Here is a 27220-nt window from a genome sequence, read left to right on the forward strand (position 1 = left end):
AATCTACAAAACAGTAATTAGACCAGTGGTCACATATGGATGTGAAACGTGGACCCTCTCAACCACTGATGAAAATCAACTGAGAATATTTGAGCGCAAAATACTAAGGAAGATATTTGGACCAACCCAATGCAGCGATAGTTCGTGGAGAATTAAAATGAACCACGAGCTGGATGAACTAATGCAGAGCGCAGATATTGTCAGATTTGTAAAATCACAAAGACTAAACTGGCTTGCTCACCTAGAAAGAATGCCAGATAATCGAGCTGTAAAAGTAGTCCAGAGATGGAAGCCCCAAGGAAACAGAACAAGAGGAAGGCCCCGTAAAAGATGGATAGACGACGTAGAGAGGGATCTTAACACCATGAACATCAGGCAGTGGCGAAGGAAAGTATCCGACAGGGCAGAATGGAAGAACATTGTTAAGCAGGCCAAGACTCACAAAGGGTTGTAGCGCCATTAGAAGAAGAAGAAGAGTTTTCTGGAGTACTTCTTTAATACTTGTTGTACCTATGTACAGCTCGTCAAGAATACCAATGTCTCTGAGTTCTGACAAGAATATAAATTTGGAGGGGAGGATCCGTCAGTAGCCCGAATATACTCAGTTCCATTTTGTTAGCAAAAGCAAACAAATCAGACGCATATCAATAACACTGGTGTAGGACTTATTAATCCGGTACCGTTACTATGGAATTTAAAGGTCATCGTAAAGTTTTGAGTGGTCAACCTCGTGAAATTATAGCAAATGTGATATATTTTATGAAACGAGAAGCGAAGGCCAAACATCCGATAATAGAACTAACGAAAATTCAAGAACGTGTTTTGCGAGGAACTGGTGTTAGTGTTAGTTCTGTAAAGCAAATTTTAAAGGAAATAAGATCAGTTGAAGATGGTGATAGTAATTTGTTCCATACACCTAATATTAAAATACAAAAAAGTGCGACCAAAACTAAGTTGGATAATATGGACAAGGAAATTCTTCGGAATTTGTAGACCAAAAATGGTCTTACGTTGAGGGGCATAAGAGGTTTATATGTGTAACGTAATGAAATAAAATAAATCTAAATCTATTCCACTGTAAAAGCAAACAAAGTTTGAAATGATTTTATTATTAATTTGGCTTTTAAATATCAATTTTTTACAATATATTTCATATTTAAAAACAATTAAAATCGATAATTTTCCTCACATATTATTACGTGGAATAATTACTCCTAATTATTTAAATTTCAATACCTATTGAGTTCAATTGACCCTTCCCCGGTCGTAATTCCATAATAAAATAACTTTAAAATCCGACATAGTATTAATTGCGGAAACTACAAAAAAACTGAAATACAACTTAGAGAAATGGAACCTAGAAGCAAACAAATACAACTTAAACGTAAACAAAGAGAAGACTCAGTAATGAAAATATCAAGGAAACAAGGGACGGAAGATCAAATAGAAATAATGATAGACCAACAAAAAATAATACAGACAAATTCATACAAATTCTTAGGAACAGTAATCAACAACAAAGAAGACATCAAGGACGAACTTAACAACAGAATGGAAAACACAGGAAAACTATTCCAGCACTAAATAGAGGATTCCTTAATAACAAAGAAATATCAACAAAGACCAAGATGACAATATACAAAACAATAAATAGACCTACAGTGACATATGGGGCAGAAAATTGGATATTATACAAAAGACATTAGAGCAGAATTCAGGCAGCAGCGATGAAATACCTCAGAAGAATGATAGGAGTAAACAGAACTGATAGAATCAGAAATCAAGAAATAAGAGAAAGACTCAAAATCAAACCGATACTCGAGTCAATCAAAAAATTGGCATGGTTCGGACATCAAACCCGGATGGACAATAATGGACAAGTAAAAAGAGTGTGAGACGCCAAACCAATAGGGAAGAACAGAAGAGGAAGACCCATTAAAGAATGGAACAGTGACATCTCGCAGATACTGCAAAGTAAGGATAAGACTTGGCAGGAAGCAACACAGATGGCATCCAATAGGAAGGAATGGAGAAAGTTCGTTAAGAGCTAGGACACCTCAGAAGACTGTCAAATATTGTAATTTAATGAATTGTATTTTAAACGGCCCAACACCGAAAGGTACAAATGGGTCTACTGATTAAGTAAGTAAGTAAGTATAATCCGAACGCAGTTGCTATCTTCTTTACTCCGAATGCGTTCTCTGTTTATTTTTTGCATCACTAGAGCAACTGAAAGACAGAGCTAACTTCGACGAACTGTATGTGGTACGCACTTTCAGCAGTTATATGATATGATGGTCTATGTGGTAGCAAATTTTTATTTTTTGTGGTAGTAATTCGGGAATTTCTTTATTTTTATCTGATATTTCGCCGCTAGCAGAGTAATACTCTGAATTAACATAAGACGGATATTTTTCAGAATCATAACCATCCCAATAATAATCATCGTCTATTTCATTTATCTCGAAAAAATCATTAATTTATAATATTTATATTATTTTGTTCGAAGTGTTTTTCTCTTCAGATATTATATTTGTGTCAATTAAAGTTGTTAATCAGCCAAACGAGTTAAAACTGGTTCATCTATGCTAGTTTCTGTAAGTTTGTCTCTTTTTCCTGGCAGTGTTTCACTTTCGTTAAGATCTTCACCAATGTTTTCTTCTAAAAAGAAAATAATTATAGATTAGACAAAGGTTTTTTCTACCTACTTTATATACCCAATTTATTGAGAAGTTTATTACTTAACTTATTAGTTGTGATAACATTATTATTAAAAAGGTTACTTATGCTTTAAACTTGTTTATAAATTACACTTCTCCAACAAATTAACGCACCGCATTGAAATATTAAATTATTTTATTAGCGTTAATAAAAATTTTCATTGTAATGTTATATTTTGCAAGCCCCTTGTATATGCTATTCGTACACTTTATATTTATTGACTGTGTTTTATCGCTATAGTTTTTTTTGCAAAAAATTTTCAAGTGTTCACGAATTTTATTTGGGTACTGTTTAATTGTTGATTATTGTTAATTGTGTTTATTATGGAGCGTCAATCACGTAATTTAACCCGAGATGAATGTCCCCAAGCAGTGATACTGTCGGAAGAAAGTTGGAGTTACCGAAGAATTGGTCGTCGTTTTAATGTGTCCCACACATCCGTCTCACGGGTGTTAGAAAGATTCCTCGAAACAGGGGATCATACTCCCAGACCAGGGCAAGGACGAAACCGGGTAACTACCCCTATTCAAGATCCATTTTTAAGAATTTCTGCTCTCCAACAACGTTTTGTAACACATCGAAGTCTACAAATTCAGCTTCGAGACGTGCATGCTATACAAATTGGTACTGAAACTGTTCGCCAGCGACTTAGGAATACAACTTAACACCTAGGATTGCCGCCCGAGGTCCTCTATTAACTGCAGAGCATCGAAGGGGGAGACTACATTTTGCTAGAGAACACGTTAATTGGTTAGAGGCTGACCGGGAACGAATGCTATTTACTGATGAATCCCGATTTTGTTTGTACAATAACGACAGACGTGTTCGTGTGTTGCGACGACCCAACGAACGATACGCTCAGTGTAACTTCTCACACACTACATTTTTTGGTGGAGGACCCGTTATGGTGTAGGGTGGTATTTCTTTGAACGCACGTACGGTCCTAGTGGTCATACAAAATAAAACTGTTACAGCTGAAAGGTACATATTGGAGATCCTGGAGCAACATGTAGTACCATTTGCTCCTTTTATCTGTGAAAATTTCTTACTAATGCAACATAATGCCAGACCTCACGCTGCACAGGTCGTCAGAAATTATCTAGAAGAGGTAGAAATTAACACTATGGAATGGCCAGCACAGAGTCCGGATTTATATCCGATTGAAAATCTCGGGAATATCCTTGTTAGGCGATTAAGAGCGACACCGATCCAACCAAACAACTTACAGGAAGTGGGAGAGAGGCTGATCCAGATTTCGAGAGAACTAGACCAAAATGAAATACGGCAATTAATTTTAAATATCGGCCTACGATGTGAGGCTGTTATACGTAGTAGAGGTGAAAACACTCGGTATTAAGACTTTTTTCATATCTTAGTTTACTTTTCTTATCATTATTTTTTTAGAATTTTCCGTTTTATTTTTTTTTTCTCCTGTACTTCAACATTTTCTGATGATTAGACAAATTGTTATAGTTACTAATAAAATATAGAATAAATCTGGCGAAGTTTAATTTTTTATTTTTTGCCTGTTTACAAATAAAATTGATTTATTGAAATGGTGCGTTAATTTTTTGGAGAAGTGTATATTATTGAGTATATTTGGCTTTAAATATGTTTAAAATCAATAAAACTAATAATTTGTAATATACTCTCAGTCATAACTTCAAAATTTCTATTTAATTACAATGTATATAGCTATATTTTTATTATATTTTACTTACCACTATACGTTATTTCTACATAAAATCAGATACATTTAGACATTATTGTAAAAATAAACACACTTAGAAATAGATAAAGTCACGTTACTTTTAGCGTATATCAATCACCAATCGGTGTTTAGCAGGGTCAATAAGATTAATGTCAGAAACACCTAAACCAACGCATTATATTGATAGAGAGGACTTAAGTTTTATAAGTTTTATCCGACAAAACCACAAAAAATCTTTCGTTAAAAGGTATTTAAGTTACATATGTTCGTTTGCTTAAACAAAAATTGTGAATCTAATTTATGTTCGTTGAATCAGTCTTAATATTAACCTTATTTACCCTATATATAACCATATGTATTTTAAGATAGACTTAATTCTTTTTTACCAGAACCAACTTCCTCACAATTTTCAACTCATGTTGTGTAGATAACTCATTTTGGCCAAAAATTGACTTTAGTCCTTTTGTCCTAACACAAGAGATATTTTGTCGCAGTTCTTCAATATTTGCTGAGGCAAGTTCTAACTTAAATAGTGATTCCTTCGGCATGCTCCATTGCTATTTTTTAAGCCTCTTGTTTTAAACTAGAACCATTATTCCGTCCATTTTTCTATTTTAGTGTAAGCGGAAATTATGCACTACTACAAAACATTTTCTAGTTATAGTTAAAATTTTAATGAAGGTTTTAAACAAAGATCCTATAATCATTGAAATTAATAATTATTCTTACGATAAATTAAATTTATACCTTTTCTAATATCTTCCTATTTGAAATTAAATTTAACTATACCCGGTTCACAATTTGTTGATAGCTTACTACAAGTTTAACCCTAATTAGAAAACTAAAATACAGAGAGGATAGGTAATACGATATAATAGTAAAAACCAACCTAAAACTGACGGTTTAAGACGTTTTCGACTAACCCACCTTATATCTGACGGAATACAATACCTTATAATCCTATTACGGGGGTATTTTAAATGGTTAGAAATGAATGACCAGTGTCGTAGAGTATATGATTGAAACATTTATTTGAACTAAATAAATATATTTTTTAAATTTTACTTATGTAAATTGTATTTTTTAATAAAACTTATTTATTTTTTTCAAAAATAAAAAGTTTCTTGCCATTTATAAAAGATAGATTTATTTAATTAAGGAAAAAGGCGCCAAATGTCGCCTGGCAAAATTTCCAATGTGTTTTAAATGTATCCATTATTTTCGAATCCGGAGAAAACTAATAAATATTTTTGAAAAATTTAAACGCAGAATGAAAGATTACATTATTACTCAGGGCAGAAAGTCCCTGAAAACTTTTACAATGTTTATTTTAATATGTTATGTAACAGGGGTGAAAATAAAAGAGAAAATATAGTATAATTTTTAATTGAAAATATTGCATGCAAAAGAAACTTTTTATTTATTCTAAAAAATATTTAATTCTGCCTTTAAATTTTTCAAAAATGCTTTTTAGTTTTCTCAGGATTTGAAAAAAAAAACGGATACATTTAAAACACATTGAACATTTTGACAGGCGACATTTTGCGCCTTTCCCCTTTAATACCTTACGATTACAACTACTATTACTTACCTTATATAATTACGATTAGAAAACTATTCAAATTCAAAATAAATAGGATCAACTTCGGAATCTAAGTCGTCTTGAGGGTTAATAATTAGGTTAATAATCTCTACGGTCGCATCAATTATGTTATCAAGATCCCACATTTTTTGTTCTTCTTCTATTACATGTCTTACTGCATCTTTCCAGTTTTGTTTTGTAATATGTTATAAAGACTCGTATTTATAACAATTTACGTACAGCTTGTATTTTATATGACGTATTTTTTCTAGCCACATAACTTTTCATTTGTGCCCAAATGAGTTCAATTGGATTTATTTCGCAGTGGTAGGCTGGAAGTCTAAAGACTGTGATGTTTCGCCTTTCCGCCATTTTGTCAACTACGTATTTCTTGAACTTAGATTTGTGTTGCCGGGCCATTTTTAAAAGTTCTGCTTTTACCATTCCATCTTCGTAAGGCAGATACTTATTCCGCAGCCAGTCAAGAATATCCTGTTTCTTCCACGCATTCGTTAGAAGTCTTTCTACTAATCGTGAATGATAAGGTGCATTATCTAATACTATAATTGAATTTGGTGGTATGTGTTCAATCATTTGCTCAAAATAGTCTTCGAAAACATCAGCTGTCATCTCGTGATAGTCTTTTGTGATTTTGGAATGAAATTCCAACAAACCATGCTTAAAAAATCCTTTTTCACTGCCAATGTGAGAAATTATTAATCTACTGCCTTTACCAGAAGGTGGGGAGATACCAGTAGACCAACCTTCCATAAAGGCTTGCCTGGAGCTTAATATATTTTTATCTGACCAATTTTTTTTAGAGTATGACCTGAGTTTACCCACGTTTCATCCTGGTAGAAGATGGGCCTTTCTTCGACCCGGAATTTTCGTATGAATCTTAGATAATTTCTTCTCCAACATCATCTTCTCCTCCCGGTCAATCAAAAGTGATTTTCGGTCTGATTTCTCCCACTGGAAATTGAATTCTTTTAAAACATGCCACAATTTGGTTCGTCCGATATGAGGCAAATCCGAGTCGTCTCTAACTTCTTGTAAAATTTTGTGTAGGTTTGGTATTTCTTTTTTGAAAAAAAAATCCATGAATTTTCCTTCGAATACCATTTTTGGCAAATTCATCAATTTCAATAGGCTTTTTCCCTCTCTTTAAGTGTTCGTTTGTGTTTGGGTTAGCTATACCGTGTTTTTTTCTTTCTGATAGGAACCTATATAAAGTTGACTCTCCTACGCCAGTCATGTTAGCACAACTTTCGACTATGTTGCGAACAGTGTTTGTGGGATTCTGAGAAACCAGAGCATCGTGAACATTCAGGACAATAGTCTTCTCTCTTAGTGAATAGACAGACTTACTGACTGTACGCAACAGTACCGGTGTAAAACTTGATGATGAAGCCATCACAAACAATCCAACAAAACGAGCACGAGCGAAAGGTACGTATATGTTCGTAGGTATATGGAATAAAAAATCACTCACGCACTGCATATAATTCGCAAAAGAAATATTCGAGACGCTAATTACTGCCGTAGACGCGGAAACACCGACGAGCCGTAAATTACATGCGATCAAAAACGTACTAAACAAAAAAATTGTTTTCATTCGTAATAACTTCACCCTTTCAAGTTAAGTTTCGAATATAATTATATTATTAAAAATCTGGGGAATTCCATCTTAATTATCTTGGAATGAATAGTACCTTCGGATATGAATTCCAGGTTTTCTAGTAAAGTGATTAAACGCGAAGATTAGTATTGAAATAAGGTATTCTTATTTACAAAATTGTTAATGGTTAAATTCTTATTTTTATTAATATAATATAATAACCAAAATTAGTCGTGAAAGTTTTAATTGTTTTTTTGCTAAATATATTAGTATTAAAATATTATCAATTTTATATATAACAGTATTAAAACATTATATTATTATTTAATGAATAAACACCTTAGGAACGCCTATGATTTACGACCGTTTTATGAGTTTGAGGCATATTTCGTGCTCTCAACAATTTGTGAACGAAGAATAACTCTTAAATTTTTTACACTTCTAGGTAAAGACCTGCGAATAATAGGAGGAACAAAGGCAAAAATAGAGGACCACCCATGGATGGTTTCTTTTTTAAATGCTTCTAAATATCATTTCTGCGGTGGATCTCTTATAAATGACGACACTATTGTCACTGCTGCACATTGTTTTGAAGACAATCGTATAAAGTAAGTTTTTTAAGGCGAAGGATGAATTTAAACGTATAATCAGCTTATGTATATATATATATATATATATATTATATATATATATATATATATAAGTTAACAGGTTAAGTGTCATCATAAAATTTATTTAATGTCTTCATTAGCTGATCACTTTCTTTTAAAGTATTTCTTTCTTTGACTTTTAGATCAAAATCTAACACTCTAAAATGCGAATTTTGGTTAAAATTTCATTTTTAAAAATGTGAATCCACGTTGGAGTCTCGCGGCCACCAGCAAGATTTTTATCACAAAATGCCTATGAGACATGAGAGTCCAACGTGGCATCACGACTTGTCTATTCCTGTTGATAACATGTCGGCAATTCTAATAACAACTTTACGTGAAGCTCTCTTCCTTGACAGTTAGCAGAGAATTGAGTAGTGAAGTTGGTTGCTTGAGTATGTAAATACGTCACTCGCGCTGCCATTACTTATGCCACTGCCACTGTCGTACGCCCCCTTCGCTGGTGTTTACAGTGACTATTTACATGCTGCTACCTGTCTTGTTTATTGTGTGGTAAATTTTTCGTTAACTATGGTTGACTGGAGCAATAACCAAGTGCTGAAGTTTTTATACCCCCTTTACATGCAGCTTACTACTGCGGCCGTGAGCAGAAAATTAAGCAGGAAAGTTGGCAGCTTGTGTATGTAAATATGTCGCTCGCGCTGCCATTACTCATGCCACTGCCGCTATCGTAGGCTCCCTTCATTGGTGTTTTTTTTTTTGGCGGAACTCAAACGCCTTGCGAGTGATAGTGAATGTTTACATGCTGCTCGCTGTCTTGTTGGTGCACGGACTTATTTGTTTATGGTTTGGTAAATTTTTCTTTAGCTATGGTTGAGTGGAGGAATGACCAAGTACTAAAGTTTTTCGAGCTATATGCTAGTGAGAGATTGTTGTAGGATTCTTCACATAAAGACCACGAAAAAAAGCACAATGTACCAGATGCGGTTTTTCCTCTAAATTTAAATTTGGCCCTTAAAAGTGATATTCATTGCTTTACAAACTTCCTGCATAATCAGCGAATTTGCTGGTGATGATACTTTAAATAAATAATGTAAACTTTGGTAACTGTCCCCAGTGGCTAAACACCTTAATGTTATTGCCAAGCGTATTTTTGGTGGTATTGGAATTCTTACTTTAGTCTGTTTATTTATTATTGGTTTAATTTTCTAAAGCAAAAATTCAAAATCTATGCTTGACATTCTGCAAAAGTTAAAAAATTCCCTGGAATCCTCACAAGTCAGTTCATTGAAAAAGGTTGTCGTATTTTCTCTGTAAAAAATGTTTAAAGCCATTATCAAATTATTATCTAAATAAACGACTTTTTCTACATCGACGTTTTTTTTTCTACCTCATTGGTTTTTAAAACGTTAAGAACATTTTGTATACGTAAAACACACAGATCTGTCGTTGCAGTAATTTCTATGCCCTCCATTGCTGATGGTACACTGATGCAGCACTATGGTAGCTTTATGTAAACAGTCATTTGCCTTAAATGCTGCCGTGGAATTATTTCGGGCAGGAGAGTGGGCTAGAGCAGTTTAATGCAGTCGTACGAGAAATAGCAACAAAAACTTCTGTCAAGAAATTCTGTCAGATGAAGAATCGGATTAGTTTAGCGACACGTAGCTTTCGGACAAGTACCAACCAACTGATTAGAGTGACAGTGAAAATAAATCGAGTACTCTGGAACAGAATAAAAAAAAACTGTGGCCGGAAATACCAAAACGTTGGGACGAGATGTATCGGCATCCACCAGAAAAGAAAAAGAATATACTACTATAGATTCTGTCATTGCCCAACATTATGAAGTCTCCGAATAGGAAATTTTAGAACTAGAACGACCAATAGTATCCAATGCAATGAATGAAGCTATTGTCTGGGGGCCGGTCAACATCAAAAATTTACAAAAATTTACATTTGAGGACTAAAATTCTTCAGCTTTTCATAAACAATTAGACCAAAACTTCTACAAGAAATCGCCCTTTTAATTCTACAAATCATTTTGTGGACGATGGTATTTTATCCATGATGATAAAGAGTTGGACCCTTACAGAGACAGTAATGAAAAAAATTAGAGGCCTTTGAGATGTGAATTTATCGACGAGTATTGCGGATAAGTTGGGTTGATCAAATAAGAAATGAAATAGTTTTACATCGAATGAAAAAGAGCTCAGAAATAACAAAAACGATAAAAATTCGAAAGTTACAATATTTCGGTCATGAGACATCCAGAGAGGTATAACCTTCTACACCTCATAATACAGGGTAAGATCGCCGGAAAGAGAGGCCCAGGCCGACGAAGAACATCCTGGCTCCGAAATCTCCGGGAATGGTATCAAGAGACCACCGCTAATTTATTTAGAGCCGCTGTAAACAAAGTTATTATTGCCAATATGATCGCCAACGTTCGATTATCGGACAGTGTAGTGAAAGTAGGAAGAATGTAAATGTACGATTTACTATTTGTATTGTTTAGTTTATTTTTCAAGTTATAATAAATGTATCCTTCATTAGTTTCTTTTACTTCAATAAATATACACATAAACGAGAATATCCATTATGTTTGTTTATTTGAAACTACTGGTAACAATCAACTAGTTACTTGTTTACGAAAAACGATTCAGTTTCGTTAACGATAAAAATTTCAACGTCCTACCTCTAGTTTCTTATTTATCGCATGTGGAATACCGGTTCTGAAGTTGTTGAAATGGTACTGATGTTGCAACGCGACGTTGCCAAATGATTTTGTATGAAGCTTGTTTATTGTTGGCGTTATAATGTAGTTTATTATTTTATTGGAAATAAGGCACAATGTGACTTTAAAATAAGCTTATTTTGATGTTTAGATTTTTAATTCGGAAATCGTACTTAAAATACGAAACATTAATAAATTTTATTTATATAAAACTATTTCCGAAGTGGAAATCAAAATGTTAAATAACACTTATTGTAGTTAAGTAATGTTAAGTAAAATTGTGGCATATTTCCAATAAAAAACAGTAAGCTGCTATTTAAATCCATTTCGCCCAAATTCTATTATCTTAGAACATTGTTCAAATGCTAAAAAGACAACAGGTCAAATAAAACCAATAAGTTTGGCAACGTTGAATTTCCCCTTTTTTATTTTTTCCACTCATGTATTTTCACTTTTACCTACAATATATATATATATATATATATATATATATATATATATATATATATATATATATATATATATATATATATACAGGGTGGTCCTTAAGTAATTGTACAAACGAAAACCGTAAATTCTACACTTTAAAATATTACGGTTTAAGTCAACTTTCTTTAATAAAATGTTGATATTAAGAAAGATACAGGGTGTTAAAGTTAAAATTTAAAATTCTATTTTTCGCTATAACTTTCATGTTTGTAAAGATTTATGCATAAAAATTTACAACTGGGTACTTTTAAATATAAGAAATTATAATTTGATGCACACTTTGATGTAGCTGATAGAGGACGCCACATATGCCACATATGTGGCATACATTTGCAGTTAACTTTTTTGCTCTTTGAGTTAGCTCCATTTATGTTAAAAAATATTAAAGACACATTATTTTAACAAAAAAAGGTATACTTGTTAATAACTTTAAAACTTAACAGTTTTCGGGATAATCGCGTTTTAAAATTTTAAAAATCAGCTGCATAATTCTGATTTAAGGCAATTACTCCAGGCAACGAAGGAAAAATAGACAAAAACATTAATAAATCTAAATTTTGGTATAAAATACCTTTAACTAAAGTTAATGGTTAACGAAATATTAAATAAAATAAATATATCAGCAGGATAATTAATAATAGGATTTGACAAAAACAGAATAATAGGATTTTACATCAAACATTTTACGTTTTATGTTAAATTAAAGTCATAATCAAAAAATTTTGTTTACAAACCAAATTAATAAATAGTTAAACTAAATAACATAATTTTTTGTCAAAGTAAGTGTTCGATATGTCCACCATTTTATTTAAGTCCATCTCTGCATTTTTTGGTTTATATCTTTTATAAGTGCATTATTTTCATCTCTTAGTTGCCTACTTTGAAGTGTTTTTCTGAGTCTTGTTAATTCTCTAATTCTTTTATGCATGTTAAAAAAATCATATTTTTTTTTCAATTTCTTCTAGTTCTTGGCACTGCTCATGTAACAGGGCACTTCTTCCCTCAGCTTCTTTTATTCTCTTTTTAATTAATCGATAGGTTTCATTATATTTAATTGGATTATTTTTTGTATTTTGTTTTAAAATTATTTAATAAATTTATTTATTTTAGTTAACAGAAAAAGTTGTATTTTCATCTAAGGTTCAACCCATACGTCTACCAAAACACGATATTCACGTACCAAATGAAACACCAGTTATTACTGCCGGTTGGGGAGATACAGTTCCAGGGGTAAATATGTTAATATATAATAATATTATAAAATACAAAATATGAAATAAACGCCATATAGTATGGCATTGGAGTACAAACTAGTAATTTTTTTTATAAGAAAACAAACTATAGAAAACAATTTATTTAATCGATTAGTTCTTTGCCACCAAAGCAGGTAGCATCTCATTGCTAAAAGCACTTAAAGTGGGAGATTTTGGGGACTTTTGGAGAAGGTGGACTTTTCAGTTTAAATCGGAGTTAGCTCAAATGGCTGACAAAGTCAAAATGCTGAAATAACTGTTATATTGTTCTTGTGATTCCGATTCAGACGTGAAAAGTTTCACTAATTTGTGCTCCATGCCATAATATATGACATTTATTTCATATATATATATATATATATATATATATATATATATATATATATATATATATATATATATATATGTATATATATATATATATATATGTATATATATATATATATATATATATATATATGTATATATATATATGTATATATATATATATATATATTGAAATGATATTGTTTAAAAAAATTAATTTGTAAGTTATATACTACATAATATTAGATATAAAAAAGTATTTGATTATTTTAAATAAGTTATATACTAGAGAATTTAATAATAAAAATATATTTATGTGAGGGCATTTTTAATAAATTAGCATATAATAAGTGTAAAAAGTTGTATTTTAATGTTGTAAATATATTTAAGTGAGCCATGTGCATAGGCAACCAACTATACAGTAAATTGACAGATAGAAATTAATCATAATACGAATATAAGTGGGGTTATAATAATAATGTTAGTTTAAAATGTTTAATTTATATATATTTAATGATTTAAATGTTTATTCTGATCTGAAAAGCCTAAATGTCAACAAAATTATCAATGGAACATTAACGAATTCTCCAGAGTGCAGAGTGTGACCATTGTTTACGGTCGAATATTCTGGAATAATGATTATGTCGGTGGATGGAACAGATAATTTTTCGAGAACATCCATATCGAAGAAATAGAACAAATTGGAACATGATCTCTTACCAGATGGTTCTAGAATATCCAAAAAGATATAAATACTCGTGATTTGGATTCAAGATGGGAGTTTTTAGTCAGAAGTCAGGCCAGTTTATTATGAAAGTTAGTAGACACATTTAGTTAGTGAAGTAAATTGTTCAGAATTTTCAAGAAGTCAGTCAGAAAAGTTTAGTAAGAAATATGAAAGTTAGTTGGAGTCAGTGAATCAGTTACAAATAATCAAATTGTTTAATATAGTGAGTTAAATGAAGATTAAAAATTATGCATATATTTAATGCACATTTATAATTATACACAAATAATTATTGAAGATTATAAAAGTATATTAGAAGAATATTGGATGGACATTGGAAGGAATTAAAATTATATTATGATTGGAGATTAGTATAAATCAACTTATAATAATTGGATATTGGTATATTGAAAAGAAGAATAAATATAAATGGTGTTTGCTGGTTTGCTTGGTGGTGTATAAATGCTGGTGAAGAAAACTATATCTTAAATTGGTAGAAGCTGATAATTGGAAAAAGTAATTTCACAAAAACAAGGATAACCGAAGTACGAAGACATTCAGTGATGATTAGAATCTATATAGTGGAAAACAGTTCATTTAGGCATTCAGTGAAAGAAAGGTACAAAATTTTGTTAATATAATTTAGTTAGTGTCATAACAATTTCAATTTTGAAGATAGTTTGTTTAAATTTTACATTGTCTATAGAATTTAATTAGTTTTATAAGAATATCAATTTAAAGATAGTTTATTTTAAATTTACATTGGCTAGGTTAGATATATATGTGTGTTTCATAATAGTTATAATAAAGATAATTTAAAAAAGTACTTACAAGCTAATTCTTTGAGAACCGCGATAAAAACCCTATATATTATATTATTAAAAATACTCATTGCTCATCATTCAAACAAACAACACATCATAACAATATATATATATATATATATATATATATATATATATATATATATATATATATATATATATATGTCTCTTGGTAAAAATAAACAAACGTAGGTAATAATTTACTGAAATGATTTTATAAAATATGATTTCTTTAATTTACAAAAAATAACAAATAAATAATAAAATTGCTTTATTCAATTTTAAATAATATTTAAATTTAAAAAATACAGAAAACACAGTATGAAGCTTCGTGATACTCTACTATACCGCCTACTGTATCATCTTTGTTGTTTTGATTTATGTTTATAAAATTAAATTATCATTTTTATAATTTTTGTCTGTTATATTTTGGTGTGTACACATAATTTATTAATAAAAAATTTCCAAAAATTTAAAATCTATATTTACCTAAATAACTAAAAAACGAAACATGTCATATGTGAAAAACCTTTAACAAAAAAAAAGGTTATGATGTTTTTACAAAATACATTACTAATATACAGGATATTCTATTACAAAAAAAAATAGAAAATTTTGCACACTGTATATTTAGTCCAGTCGTCAGAGAGTTGACCTCCAAAAATCATACGAACAAGCTGAATTTTGCCGAGCATATTAATTTTGAGACACCAAAAAGATGCAAAAAAGTTTACCACTGTTACCACCTGACTTCCCCCTAAAATCCCCATGTAGTCGGGTAAAAACGCAGGTAAAGAATTCAGCTTCATTTTAAAAATTTAAAAAAAAAATTTAATATAAGTATGTCTAATGTTTCGTTTCATAAAGTACAACCATTTACAACATAAACTGTAATCTCACGACTAGTAAGTAAGACAATTAATAATTATAACTAGATAATTTGATAGTATTAAAGATATTAAATATAAAAGAATGAAAATAAATTCGAAAGCTTGACAGTAAGTCAAGGAGTTTTATTTGTCTTGTGGGAAAAATAGACTGACTGCATCCTCAACATATATATATATATATATATATATATATATATATATATATATATATATATATATATATATATATATATATATATATATATATATATATATTAAATGAAACTATCTGAAAAGATCTGTTGGTCGAAGTCAGAATTCTTGGTTGAAGAATTCACGTGATTAGTATAAACGCAGATCGATTAATTTGTTAGAGCAGCAACTTCAAAAATAAAAACAGTCATGATATGACAAATAAGTAGTCCTATGGCACTCTAAGAAAAACTACTTCGCGTAGTTTACTCCGAAATGCAGTCGTATCTGGTTACCAGTATTATTTCTCTTAAAGTATAAGAAATTTTGCTTATTTATTGGTGTTGTTGCTTCTATAGAGAATTGTCACTCCATTTCTTGCGCGGTAGACCGATACTTCTTCTGCCACTTGTGATTTGTCTCTTGCTATTTGAATGGCTCTTATGTCATTCTACTGATGCGATTCTTTCATTTTTATTTTGTTTTTAGTATTCACTTGTTTATACTGTGTAGATTACATTTTGTTCTTATCTGGTCCCTCTTTATTCGGTCACTCATTGGGTGTCGTGTAATTTTTCTGCTCTCATTTCTGCTGTTTCCAGCATACTGAGTTTTAGCAGTCTGGGTCTTTTTTTAATGTGTACGCTATTACTTGTCTTATGCTAACCTTATAAATTTTTGATTTTATCTTACAGTTAATGTATCGCTTACACTCTATATTATTATTAAGGCATCCTACTAATTTGTTTGCTTCTTGTACTCCATCCCTTACTTCTTTTTCAACGTCTCCATCGCCCCTCATTTTGTATCCTCTTCCTTTATTGACACTTTTTATGACTTCATCCATAATTTGATTAATTAGTCTATTTTTCTAATAAATACTACTTAAAAATATTTATAGTTAATATAATATTATATTATTTGGGAACGGTTTTGATGAAAAATTTTAAATCATTTTATTTTTTAGTCCCCGTCAGTATCTGATGATTTGATGGAAGTTAATATCAACATAATTGACAGGCAAATATGTAAACAACGTTTGTTCAAATTTACAGAAAGAATGATTTGTGCAGGAAATTTAGAGGGAGGACTAGGTTCATGTCACGTAAGAAATGAATTTATTAAAATTTATACATAACATAATTAAAATTTATACATATATAATATCTTATTTTTCTTATTTATATATGGTCTAATTTTTACTCAACATATTTTAAATTTACAAACTATATTTTCCGTAGTTATTAATAGAAAGTAGATTTACTTAAGGTATGTGATCTTCTGCATGTGATACATTATTCCCACTTGTAAGTTGAACAAATGGTATTCTAATCGATTCTTTTAAAAAAAAAGCTTAAACATTGCTTTTAAAAATTTTCTACATCAGTTTTGTATTTTTGTAGTTTTGTATAGCATTGGATATAATACTTACTAAATCCCTCAGTAGTTAAATACGAAATCTCGTGCAATTGATAGAGAGAGAGTAACATTAATAAAGTTTACAATACAACCTGTAAATATAAACATTATTTAGATCAGCGAGGGCGGATCAACGACACGATTGAGAGATCAGGAGGCCTATCCCCGAGACAATTCGGCTTTTGTAAAGAGAAGAACACAGTTGACGCAATTTTGTATGTAATCGAGGCATTGCACAACATTGGGGACGAACAGCGCTGGGCAGCTCTGCTCCTCTTTGATCTTAGGAATTCATTTAATACTCTGTACTGGAAAGAGGTGATACGGGCACTGGAAGAGAGGAAGTATCCTAACTATCTGATAAACGTGATGGCGGAATATCTTAACGAGAGAAATATCATGGCTGAGAAGGGCACGCATGTTGATTTAACGGCTGTAGTCCCACAAGGATCGATCTTGGGTCCGACGCTATGAAGCCTGGCATATGACCGGATCTCTGTTTTCGGATAAGACATAAGGGCAACGTCGAGAAGGACTAAATGACAGATCACGGACTACAACTTGCAGCAGAGAAGACCGAAGCCATAATTCTAAAGCGTAAACGGAAAAGACAAGGGATGAAACTCCAATGTGCAGGAGTACAAAGACCATCAAAAAAATGCGTCAAATATCTAGTGAGTGACACTACACAATATGGCGGAAGATGGGAGCATATACGGGTGGTATCCCAGAAGGCAGCATAGAGTGTGGCTGCGATTAGGAGTGTAATGCCTAACATTGGAGGACCTAAATCAGAAAGAAGGAGGAGTGAGGCGATAGACATACCGACCTACAAAGTGCTTATGATACGAGTATCATATGACAGAACAAGTCTATTGCGAGTAGCATGCATCTACAGGACTCTATCTGCGGTGGCCTTGTCGACTATCAACTATTTTTAGCATGACTGAATGTGTTAGCAGTAGAACGAAGACATCTCTAGGAGAGAAGATCAACAGAAAGATGATAAAAGGAGGAAAACAACAGGGAAGATGTTGCTCAGTGGACCAAGATGCTGATCCCGAGCCTAAGAGGCTAAGTGTACTGTATTTATAGGCGACTGGATTACTTCCTGACACAAGTACTCACAGGATATGGGCGTTTTAGGACATATCTTCATAGATTCAGAAAGACAGATACAGATAAGTGCCTATACTGTGAATTCTCAACACTGTTACTCACACAATGCTGAAGTGTAATAGATGGACAGTGAAGAGAAACAGAATATATAGAAAAACAGGTATGAACCTGTTGCTGTGATAGAGATGACCGTGAAGATCACGGGAAGTAAGAAGGGATAAAATATTGTACATTATTACATTCAAACAGTAATTAATAAGAATAAAGAAGGAGAGAATAACCAGCCGGACCAACGACAGAGATAAGATATGGATAAGAGAAAGTAGTGCTCCGATAGTGTCGTCAGCCCTACAGTGGCCATCCCACTATCTCACTTTCGGAGTATGGTACGTGCCACAGTCAACTGCGCACAAGTAGAATAGGACGATTTTAGATGGTAGGCAGGATAACAGGAAGGCATCTGTTTGCAGGACCTACTTCTTCTAAGCTAGAATGGGCTCGGATTTATTCCTCTACTCTGAATTCAATACACGCCAGCCAACCCTAGCGATGGGTTAATCTGGTATATTTTTAGAAGTTTCCAGTCTAAGAGAAAAAAGAAACGTATGAAGCTTCAGTTTGCCTCAGACGGCAAAATTGTAGAACAAGTAATGAAATTCAATTACCTAGGAGTAGAGATAACTAGTGACAGGGATATAAGAACAGAAAACACAAGGCAAGCATCAAAAGCGACAAGACTAAGAGGTTGCCTTCAAGAAACCATATGGAGAAACAAATATCTGACCACGGAAAGCAAAATGAAAGTATACAAGACAATAGTAGGTGTTCAATTTTTTCACATGCGAAAAATCATGTAAATTTTTCGCTGTATTACTAGCTACCATTCTACCACAATTTTACAATTATTTCCCGTTCTCCAATCCTTCCTACTCACATTTTAACCCCACTCCATTAGAAATACAGACAGTTGTAAGATAGCAAAGAAGAAAGACACTCTCTTGCCTGTTGTCTCTCGATGATAACGGACACTCTCTCTTGACTGCTGACTATTGAGAAACAGTCGTCCTCTCTTTCGTCTGCTGAGTCCTACTAGGCAGACGTATAATCTCTCTATCGCTACCTATCGCTTGGTTCAGATTTACCAAGCTTTTTCTCCACTCTAATTATCTCTCTCGCTTATAGTTACGCGAAAAATACCGCAAGTACTATTTTAAATCGTGTACAGACGCAAATGTGCTCTACATCGTGATCTAAGTGTTAATACCGCGAAACACGTGTTCAGAAACCGGTAACCGGACAGTTTCCCCGTATGAAGAACAACCGCGACTGAAAGCCTCTAAATACCGCGAGTGTGTGTATGTGCAGCAGAAGAATTGGTAAGACTTTATATAAACTTAATTCGCTATAATCTGTATAACCTTTTACCACATATCCAAATTTATTTGAACCAGCCCTATGTAATACAGTCCTCATTAACTGAAATTATATTTATAATTTCACATATGTACACCCTTTTTGTACATATTGTGGTCTATTCGAGTCGGATATAAATCATAATATCATAATCTCTCTCTCACTCTCTGTCTCACATCTTGATTCTACATAGTTTGGTACACTTTTGAGTCATATGTAAATCCTCATTCTCTCTGTTTTATCTCATGTTCGATTGAAGATATTTTGATCCAATTCGGTTCAAATAAATCTTATCTCTGCTGTAAATCTCATTAGATTTGGTCCTTCGAAATTATGTATTTCCATATATGTGTATATGTTTTTTGATATATATGTATACATATGTATTGATAAATCGATGTATTGATAGATCGTTGTTTAATAATTCTTATCTGTGTAAATTCCAATTTTTTGATTCTATTGTTAAAGGACGTTAGAAAGTCAGGTAAAATTACCCATTGATAGATACCTGTGACGTAGTAAAAATCCCAGCCTTTGTCAACCAAAGATACTCATTATAATCCCAACTAATTGTATTTTTCTCTGTCACGCTTCGCCATAGGTACACATCTAGGTAAATAATTTGGGATTTTCTCCCATTGTTCTGAATAATAAATTTTTACAAGAATTCTCCGCTGTTATTGTCATTAATCCCTAGCATAATAATTGCTTTATTCAAATCGCTCGATGACACAAACTAAATTTTTACAATAATCTCTGCTCTCAGAAACTATTTGCGTATTAATTGCTGTATTAAATCAATGAAAATTAAAATATCTCTATTAGTGTTAATTTAAATTAAATTCACAATACCAAATATAATTTTCACACAAATAAAAACAAGAAACTGATAATCTCATTACACTCTTATATATACATATTTGTTTCTCTGCTCTTTCTACTCGTTCCAAGAGTCGCTAGGTTTTATTCTCTTTATCATTCATTTCTGTCTGGTACACTCTTATTATACTCTATATAACTATAATATACTTCAATTTAAAATGGCAGAAATTGCAGAATATTTTTATGCAATGCACGTTTCACAAAGAAATATCGCCAGAATTGCGAACGTTGTTAGTTCAAATGAACAAGGCCTCTCTAATTGTAGAATTAGGGAATATATTACTCAGCTTAGGGCAGCCTATAAATCGTATTTGGATACTTTGGAAAACCTGGCTGACGACGAAACTATTCTCGAAAGTGAGGAAGTAGATATTACTTATGATAAATATATGGATGCTTTATGTTTCTTAGAAGAAAAACTGGAAGCTAAACAGGCTTTTAAAGATGATACAAAATTTAAGGCGAATACTTCCAGTAAATACATTGTTAAAAGTACTGATTTGAATATAAATGGCCAAAAAGAAGTTAAAAATACATTTTACTCTGACTCCCTCCCCAATCAGTTCAAAGAGATGAAAGAAATAACTATAAGTACTTCGTTTAGTTCTGCAATTGTTCAAGCTCAGACGCAATAAAAACACTTCTGATAACATTAGTACTCAAGATATAATAGGCCAGTCTCTCTTAAATATAAAGTATAACCTTTTACCACATATCCTAATTTATTTGAACCAGCCCTATGTAATACAGTCCTCATTAACTGAAATTATATTTATAATTTCACATATGTACACCCGTTTTTGTATAGTAGGACCAATCCTAACATATGCAGCGGAGACAAGGACCGATACAAGAAAGACGAAACAACAAATCAACAATATCGAAATGAAAGTATTAAGATCAATAACACGCTTATTAAGAGAGAGACAGACAAGTCTCTCATTAAGAGACAGACAAACCAACAGAAGTATACGCGAACAATGTAAAATTCAAAATATTAACAAGATACAAACAAGAAAAAAAACTGGAACGAACATGTAAACCGTATGGGACCAAATAGATTAGCGATCATCTGTAAAAACAACAAGCTGTATAGCAGAAGACCCGTTGCAACGGGTTGGAAGGCCGCCAAATAGGTGGAAAGATAATGTACAGTCAACAACGACTGAAACAGAATAAGAGGCAGACAAACAGGAGTAATCCTAGTCGCACGAAGAATAAAAAGAAGAAGATAAAGAAAAAGAAGAAAAAAAGATCTACGCTCCCAGCGTTGACTATCGCAATAAATGAATTAAAGTGTCCTTCTTGTAAAATCAAAGACGTACTACTACAAAACAGACAAAAAACACAAAATCACTCAAAGGCGTCAATGTAATGCAATAAAATTCTAAATTGGGGAAGAAAGTAACTGAAGGCGTCATTGGACAGTACCGTCTGGGTACACTTAGTACTCTTAACGACAAAGAAAAACAAGTTATATCCTTTTAACAAGAAGAAGAATTCATAATTACGGATACTTGGTATAATTATCTATACAAAACATTATACCTATGGACTTCCCTCCAAAATATGCAATAAAATATAGAAAGTAGCTATATTGATTTCAGTTTAATTAACCGGCGCTTTCGCAGATACAATAGGCTAATAAAAACCTCTCCTGAGGCAGTCTGATCATAATTTGCTTTCCTTAGAATAAAACGCATAACTTAAGAAGAACAAAAACCGAAACAGTTACAGATCATAAACAGTAATATAAATACAAATATCCCATTCTCCCTGAAAAACAACAGTGTCGAAGAAAACTAAATTAAAAAAAGGATGGAAGCAAGATATAATAAACTTCGTGTAGAAAAAGAAATATCCAGAAACAATATAATAAAAATACATAAACAAAGATCATTTATTTCGCAAAAAGATAAAAAAAAAAAAAGGAAAAATAGATCTGGCTACGGAAATACTGCAAAAAAACAATAAAATAATAATTCATGATAATTTTAATTTGTATAAAAAACGCTTTGATCTATACAGTTATAGATATGCATCGACACTGGGTAACGACAAAGGAACTTGATTGATAACAAACTAGACATTATGTAATGAGTGGCAACGAACCATGCAACAACAAGAGACACTAATAAAAGTTCATAAGACAGAACAATTGAGCCATACTTTAAAAATTTGTTGAAATCCTATTAAATAAAATTTACGCTGTGTGTGAACATAATATTGAACAAGAACGAGCACATATGAAGCTCTTTTTTGCTGCAAAGGTGCTCCAAATTTCATAAAAACATATACATATTATGGAATCGGAGCACAAATGAGTCAAAACTTTCACGTCTAAATCACGTCGGAATCAATAGAACGATATAACAGTTATTTCAGTGTCTTAATTTTATCAGTCGTTCAAGCTGACTCCAATTCAATTCAAAAAGTCCAACTAATGCCCCCGAAATCTTTTCACTTTCAGTGGTTTGAGCACAGAAGAAAAAAAGAGGACAGAAAACAAGTTATTTAATTTTTTAGTTCTTCGCCACGAAAGCAGGGGGCACGTCTGTGCTCGAATCACTAAAAGTAGGAAGATCTTAGAGACATTAGTTGAACTTTTTGGTTTGAATCCGAATCAGCTCGAACGACTAACGAAGTAGGATATAGGATAACTTAGCTTTTATCTTTCTTAGTTTGCTTGTAGATATCGTCTATTTTTCCGTAAATTGATGGTCATCGATTTTAATATTTGCTTTATATCCGGGGCTGGAATTGATTGTTCTGCCAATGAAGGTATTTGCTCAGCTATGTAAGCTTAACGATCAGCGTTTTCATTTCCAGATTTCATTTTGATTTCAGACTGAGAGGAAACCCATACGAAAACTATTTTTAATTCTATTTTACAAAGACTATGTAATACTTCTTTGATGAATATGGCTATAGTGTTGTCCGTGAAGGTTTGGTATATGAGTCTCAGTAAATGGAGTAAACCATATATTATTAAAGAGTGTTTGGTTTGTGCCTTGGACACGTATTTTGACTCTCGTAATATGGAATAAGGTTTTCCATGTTAGATACTGTATAAACTGGAAAGCTTATTCAATAAATATTTGATATCGTTGTTTATGAATACTGCTGCTCCTATGCCTTGGGAAGACTTAAATGAATCAGTGAAGATGTGGGTATAATTTTTGTAATTCGAAACTCTTTGTTTACAATTTTGATATGTAAGATGCAATTTTTTGTCATATTTATTATCCCATCATATCATCCATCATATCATCATAATCTTCCACAGAATATAATCCCGTTGCTCACCAATATTATCAATGCATCTCTATCACTGAGTTACTTTCCTATTCCTTGGAAGGTAGCCAGTACAGTCATGATCCCTAAAAAAGGGAAAACCCTTGCCAACCCTGAATCGTATAGACCTATTTCACTTTTGAGCACCCTAGGTAAAGTCTACGAAAGGATCCTCAAGAAGAGACTCGTAGAATTCCTAGACGCTCACTTCCAAATTCCAGATTACCAATTTGGATTCAGGGCTGGTCACTCCACACAAAATGCATTGGTAGAAGCAACAACCTTTATTTTACAATCAATTTACGAAAGAAAACACGTCATAGGCATATTCCTAGACGTCTCGAAGGCATTCGATCAGGTCTGGCATACAGGCCTGTTTAAAAAACTCCACCTCGTGGACTGTCCACACTTTTCGTTAAGTTAATCAATTCATATCTCTCTCACCAGACGATCAAGATGAAAATAGCTGACCACTTATCCACTCTTTTTACTCCACAAGCTGGAGTACCCTAGGGCTCAATATTTGCTTCACTATTATACACAGTTTACAATAGTGACATCCCCCGCCCACAGCAAGGATCGGAGTCTCTCCTATTATTCGCTGATGATACGGCCATCCTCACCTCGGGCTCTCACAGGGAGCGTGGGCGACAACGGTCTGTATTCTAACGATCACAAAACTACCTCGACAGAATAATAAGATAGTGCAGCAAATGGAGAGTGACCATAAATCCCTTCAAAACACAAGCAATACTATTCAAATCTCTCCATTTTCGCGATGTCCGGGGCAGGATATCACTTTTAGGAGAAGACCTCATCTTCAGAGCCTCAGTTCTCTACTTGGCAGTTCGCTTTACAAGGACTCTTAACTGGAAGGCCGACGTTTAGGAAAGCTTAGATAGGATGAGACAGAGGTTCAACCTCCTGAAGGTGCTGTCCAGTAAACTGGGCAGGACATCTTCCAAAACCTTGTTACACACATACAAAACTTTTGTTAGACCGATCGTCGAATACAAGGCATGCGTCCATGTCTCTCTGAAGACCCACCAACTCAACTCCATCATGGCCACTGAACGCAGAATACTAAGATACTGCATGAGAAAGAATTGGTAGTATACATCAGCCCACGTATACATATTAGCCAATATAACACCAATCAAGGACAGAATCCTAACCCTCAGCAGGAAGTATGTCCTAAGAACCATAGCTGGCTCGAACAACAGAGCAAAACGAACACTAAAGAGACCTTGCAACCATAAATGGCAAATACTCACCAGGCTTCCCATTAGAAAAGTTCCTTTCCCTCCAACTAAACTTTTTCACAACACTGGACACGAACTTCCTGATGAGTATTTTGTTATTTTAGAATCATTCCCCATCCAATACCGCAGATAAAACTGCGCACCACAAACGCTGATAAAGGGGCGTTCCAACCACTTGGCTGGTAACCCCTGAAGTACCTTAATTGGCATGCTAGGCAGTTCCCACTTCCTCTTGTGCGCTCCTAGATCTCTAGATCGACCACATAAACAAAGCCACCTTCTGCTTTCCCCCTTGCTTCTTAGTAGTCCACTACTTCTTGACAACTACATCACGTAATCGACGTTTACCACACCCCCACTACTCCAGAAAAAAAAAGAAGAACCGCGTTCCTTGAAGCCCAGGCCTAAACAAGGTTAAAACATTCAGTAATGTCATGTCATATTTATTAATATTTCCTTGATAGACCTTATCTACGTATTTGATGGTTTCTTGTGGTTTTAGTAAATGATGTATTTTTCATATTACGCTTAACAGAAGCTTAAGTTGTAGTTTTAAATGCATTTTATGTATTTTCTGTTTGTCATGTAGAATTATTAATTAAATATTAGTTCTCGCCAACGCGGTGCGATTGTTATGCGCATGTGGAATTTGTGCATTTAAATATTCATTCCATTCCATTCATAATCATTCATAAGCATTCCATTGAAAATGGTAAATAATTTTTACCATTTTCAATGGAATGAAATGAGGTTTTGCTTGTGTCACTGGCATATCTGGAAAGTGCAGTAAATTATATACCTTAACATGTTAATTTTAATTTCAACTCATTTAATCATTTTATTTTACGTTAAAAATTAATATAAGTATGTACTACGAAGTATCTATTCTTAAATTGTTACAGGCTGATTCCGGGGGACCACTGGAGTTAAACGGTACATTAATTGGGATCGTATCCTATAAATCTGGATTCGACTGTGGAACTGCCGGTTTTCCTGTTGCTTACACCAAAGTAACAGATTTTCTAACATGGATAAACAAAAATATTGATATCTAAGATAAAATATTGCTACTTTTGTAAAAATAATTTCAATTAATTAAAAAAATTGTAAAAAACTAAATTTAGTTCACAAAAATTTTTAAATTGTACATCTAATAATATTTGAATAAAAATATGCTGCATATCTACTTTTTTACTTTATATTGCGATAGTAAATTTAGATGCTTCTATGCTAAAATCGGCGATTACATTTTCGTCCAAAATAATGAGTATCATAAAAGATGGTATACATTTTCGTCCAAGCCCCTAAAATTGAGGTATACAAGTTCGTCCAAAGGATCAGATAAATTTTCGTAATGCTTTCCGAAGAAGCAATTAATATTAAATATATAAATATGTACGAATCTTCGAGTTTATTCATTTGTGAAAATATTCTCAAAATGTTTATATTGCTATAGTCTTGAATTGTGTTATGAAACTCATTTATTCTTGAAACGTTATGGAGAATTTCGACAAACGTATGGTGCTGAAAAAAAGTGCAACGAAAAGAGATGGTCCTCTTTTATTCGTGAATAACTATAAATTCAATTTTGCCGAAAAGTTAAAAAGTGGGGAATCACGCTGGAGATGTCCTACCAAAGGTTGTTACGTTGCCTCCTGTGATAAGAAAGAAAGATGTGGACGTTGCGAGATAAAGTGGTGAATCGTGAAATAAAGTTTGTGAAGTTGTTTGTGACAGCAGAAAGCCGTGACAGTCTAAGAAGAGATCTTTAAATCCACAATTTGCAAGTCTTACTTTTAATATAAGAATTATTTGAGGCGAGGTCGCATATGTTTTGGTACGAGAGTAAACGAGATCAGGAGGTGTGGAGAAATAGCATAAGGAGAATCAACATAAAGTTTAATTTGTTTTATTAATAACAAAAGATAGGTAGACATAAATGTGCACCCAAATGGGTGGACATAAATACATATAATTCAAATATATTTCCTATATATTTATTTGCATTACAAACTTTTTCAGAAAACTCAAAATATGTAAATGTTTTACTAGAATATGTATTTCAAAAAATGTTGGCTTATGTTTTGGTGTGTTGAAATTTTTCGTATATCAAATAGAGTATTGTCTGAAACTTGCATAATAAGCTGTCTTCTTCAATATCTTCCCCAAAATTCCAAAGTTTTAACAAAAT

At 32.6% G+C, this 27220-nt stretch overlaps 1 protein-coding gene across 1 annotated transcript; it reads left to right on the forward strand.

Moving 5' to 3' along the window:
* Positions 1-687: 687 nt before the first annotated feature.
* Positions 688-26204, forward strand: LOC140447527 (trypsin-1-like). The gene is made up of 4 exons (XM_072540268.1): positions 688-843; positions 12580-12699; positions 16608-16745; positions 25932-26204. The coding sequence occupies exons 1-4, from the start codon at positions 688-690 to the stop codon at positions 26082-26084; spliced, it is 567 nt and encodes a 188-aa protein (XP_072396369.1). The 3' UTR covers positions 26085-26204.
* Positions 26205-27220: the final 1016 nt, after the last annotated feature.

Source organism: Diabrotica undecimpunctata, chromosome 1 (assembly GCF_040954645.1).
Source record: "Diabrotica undecimpunctata isolate CICGRU chromosome 1, icDiaUnde3, whole genome shotgun sequence".
Classification (NCBI taxonomy): Eukaryota; Metazoa; Arthropoda; class Insecta; order Coleoptera; family Chrysomelidae; genus Diabrotica; species Diabrotica undecimpunctata.

Bases quoted from the DNA above. Each gene is read 5' to 3' on its own strand.
- LOC140447527 (XM_072540268.1), top strand. From the start codon at position 688: ATGGAATTTAAAGGTCATCGTAAAGTTTTGAGTGGTCAACCTCGTGAA. The intron at 844-12,579 runs GTTAGTTCTGTA...TATTTATTTTAG, and splicing joins TGCGAGGAACTGGTGTTAGT to TTAACAGAAAAAGTTGTATT. The intron at 16,746-25,931 runs GTAAGAAATGAA...AAATTGTTACAG, and splicing joins GAGGACTAGGTTCATGTCAC to GCTGATTCCGGGGGACCACT.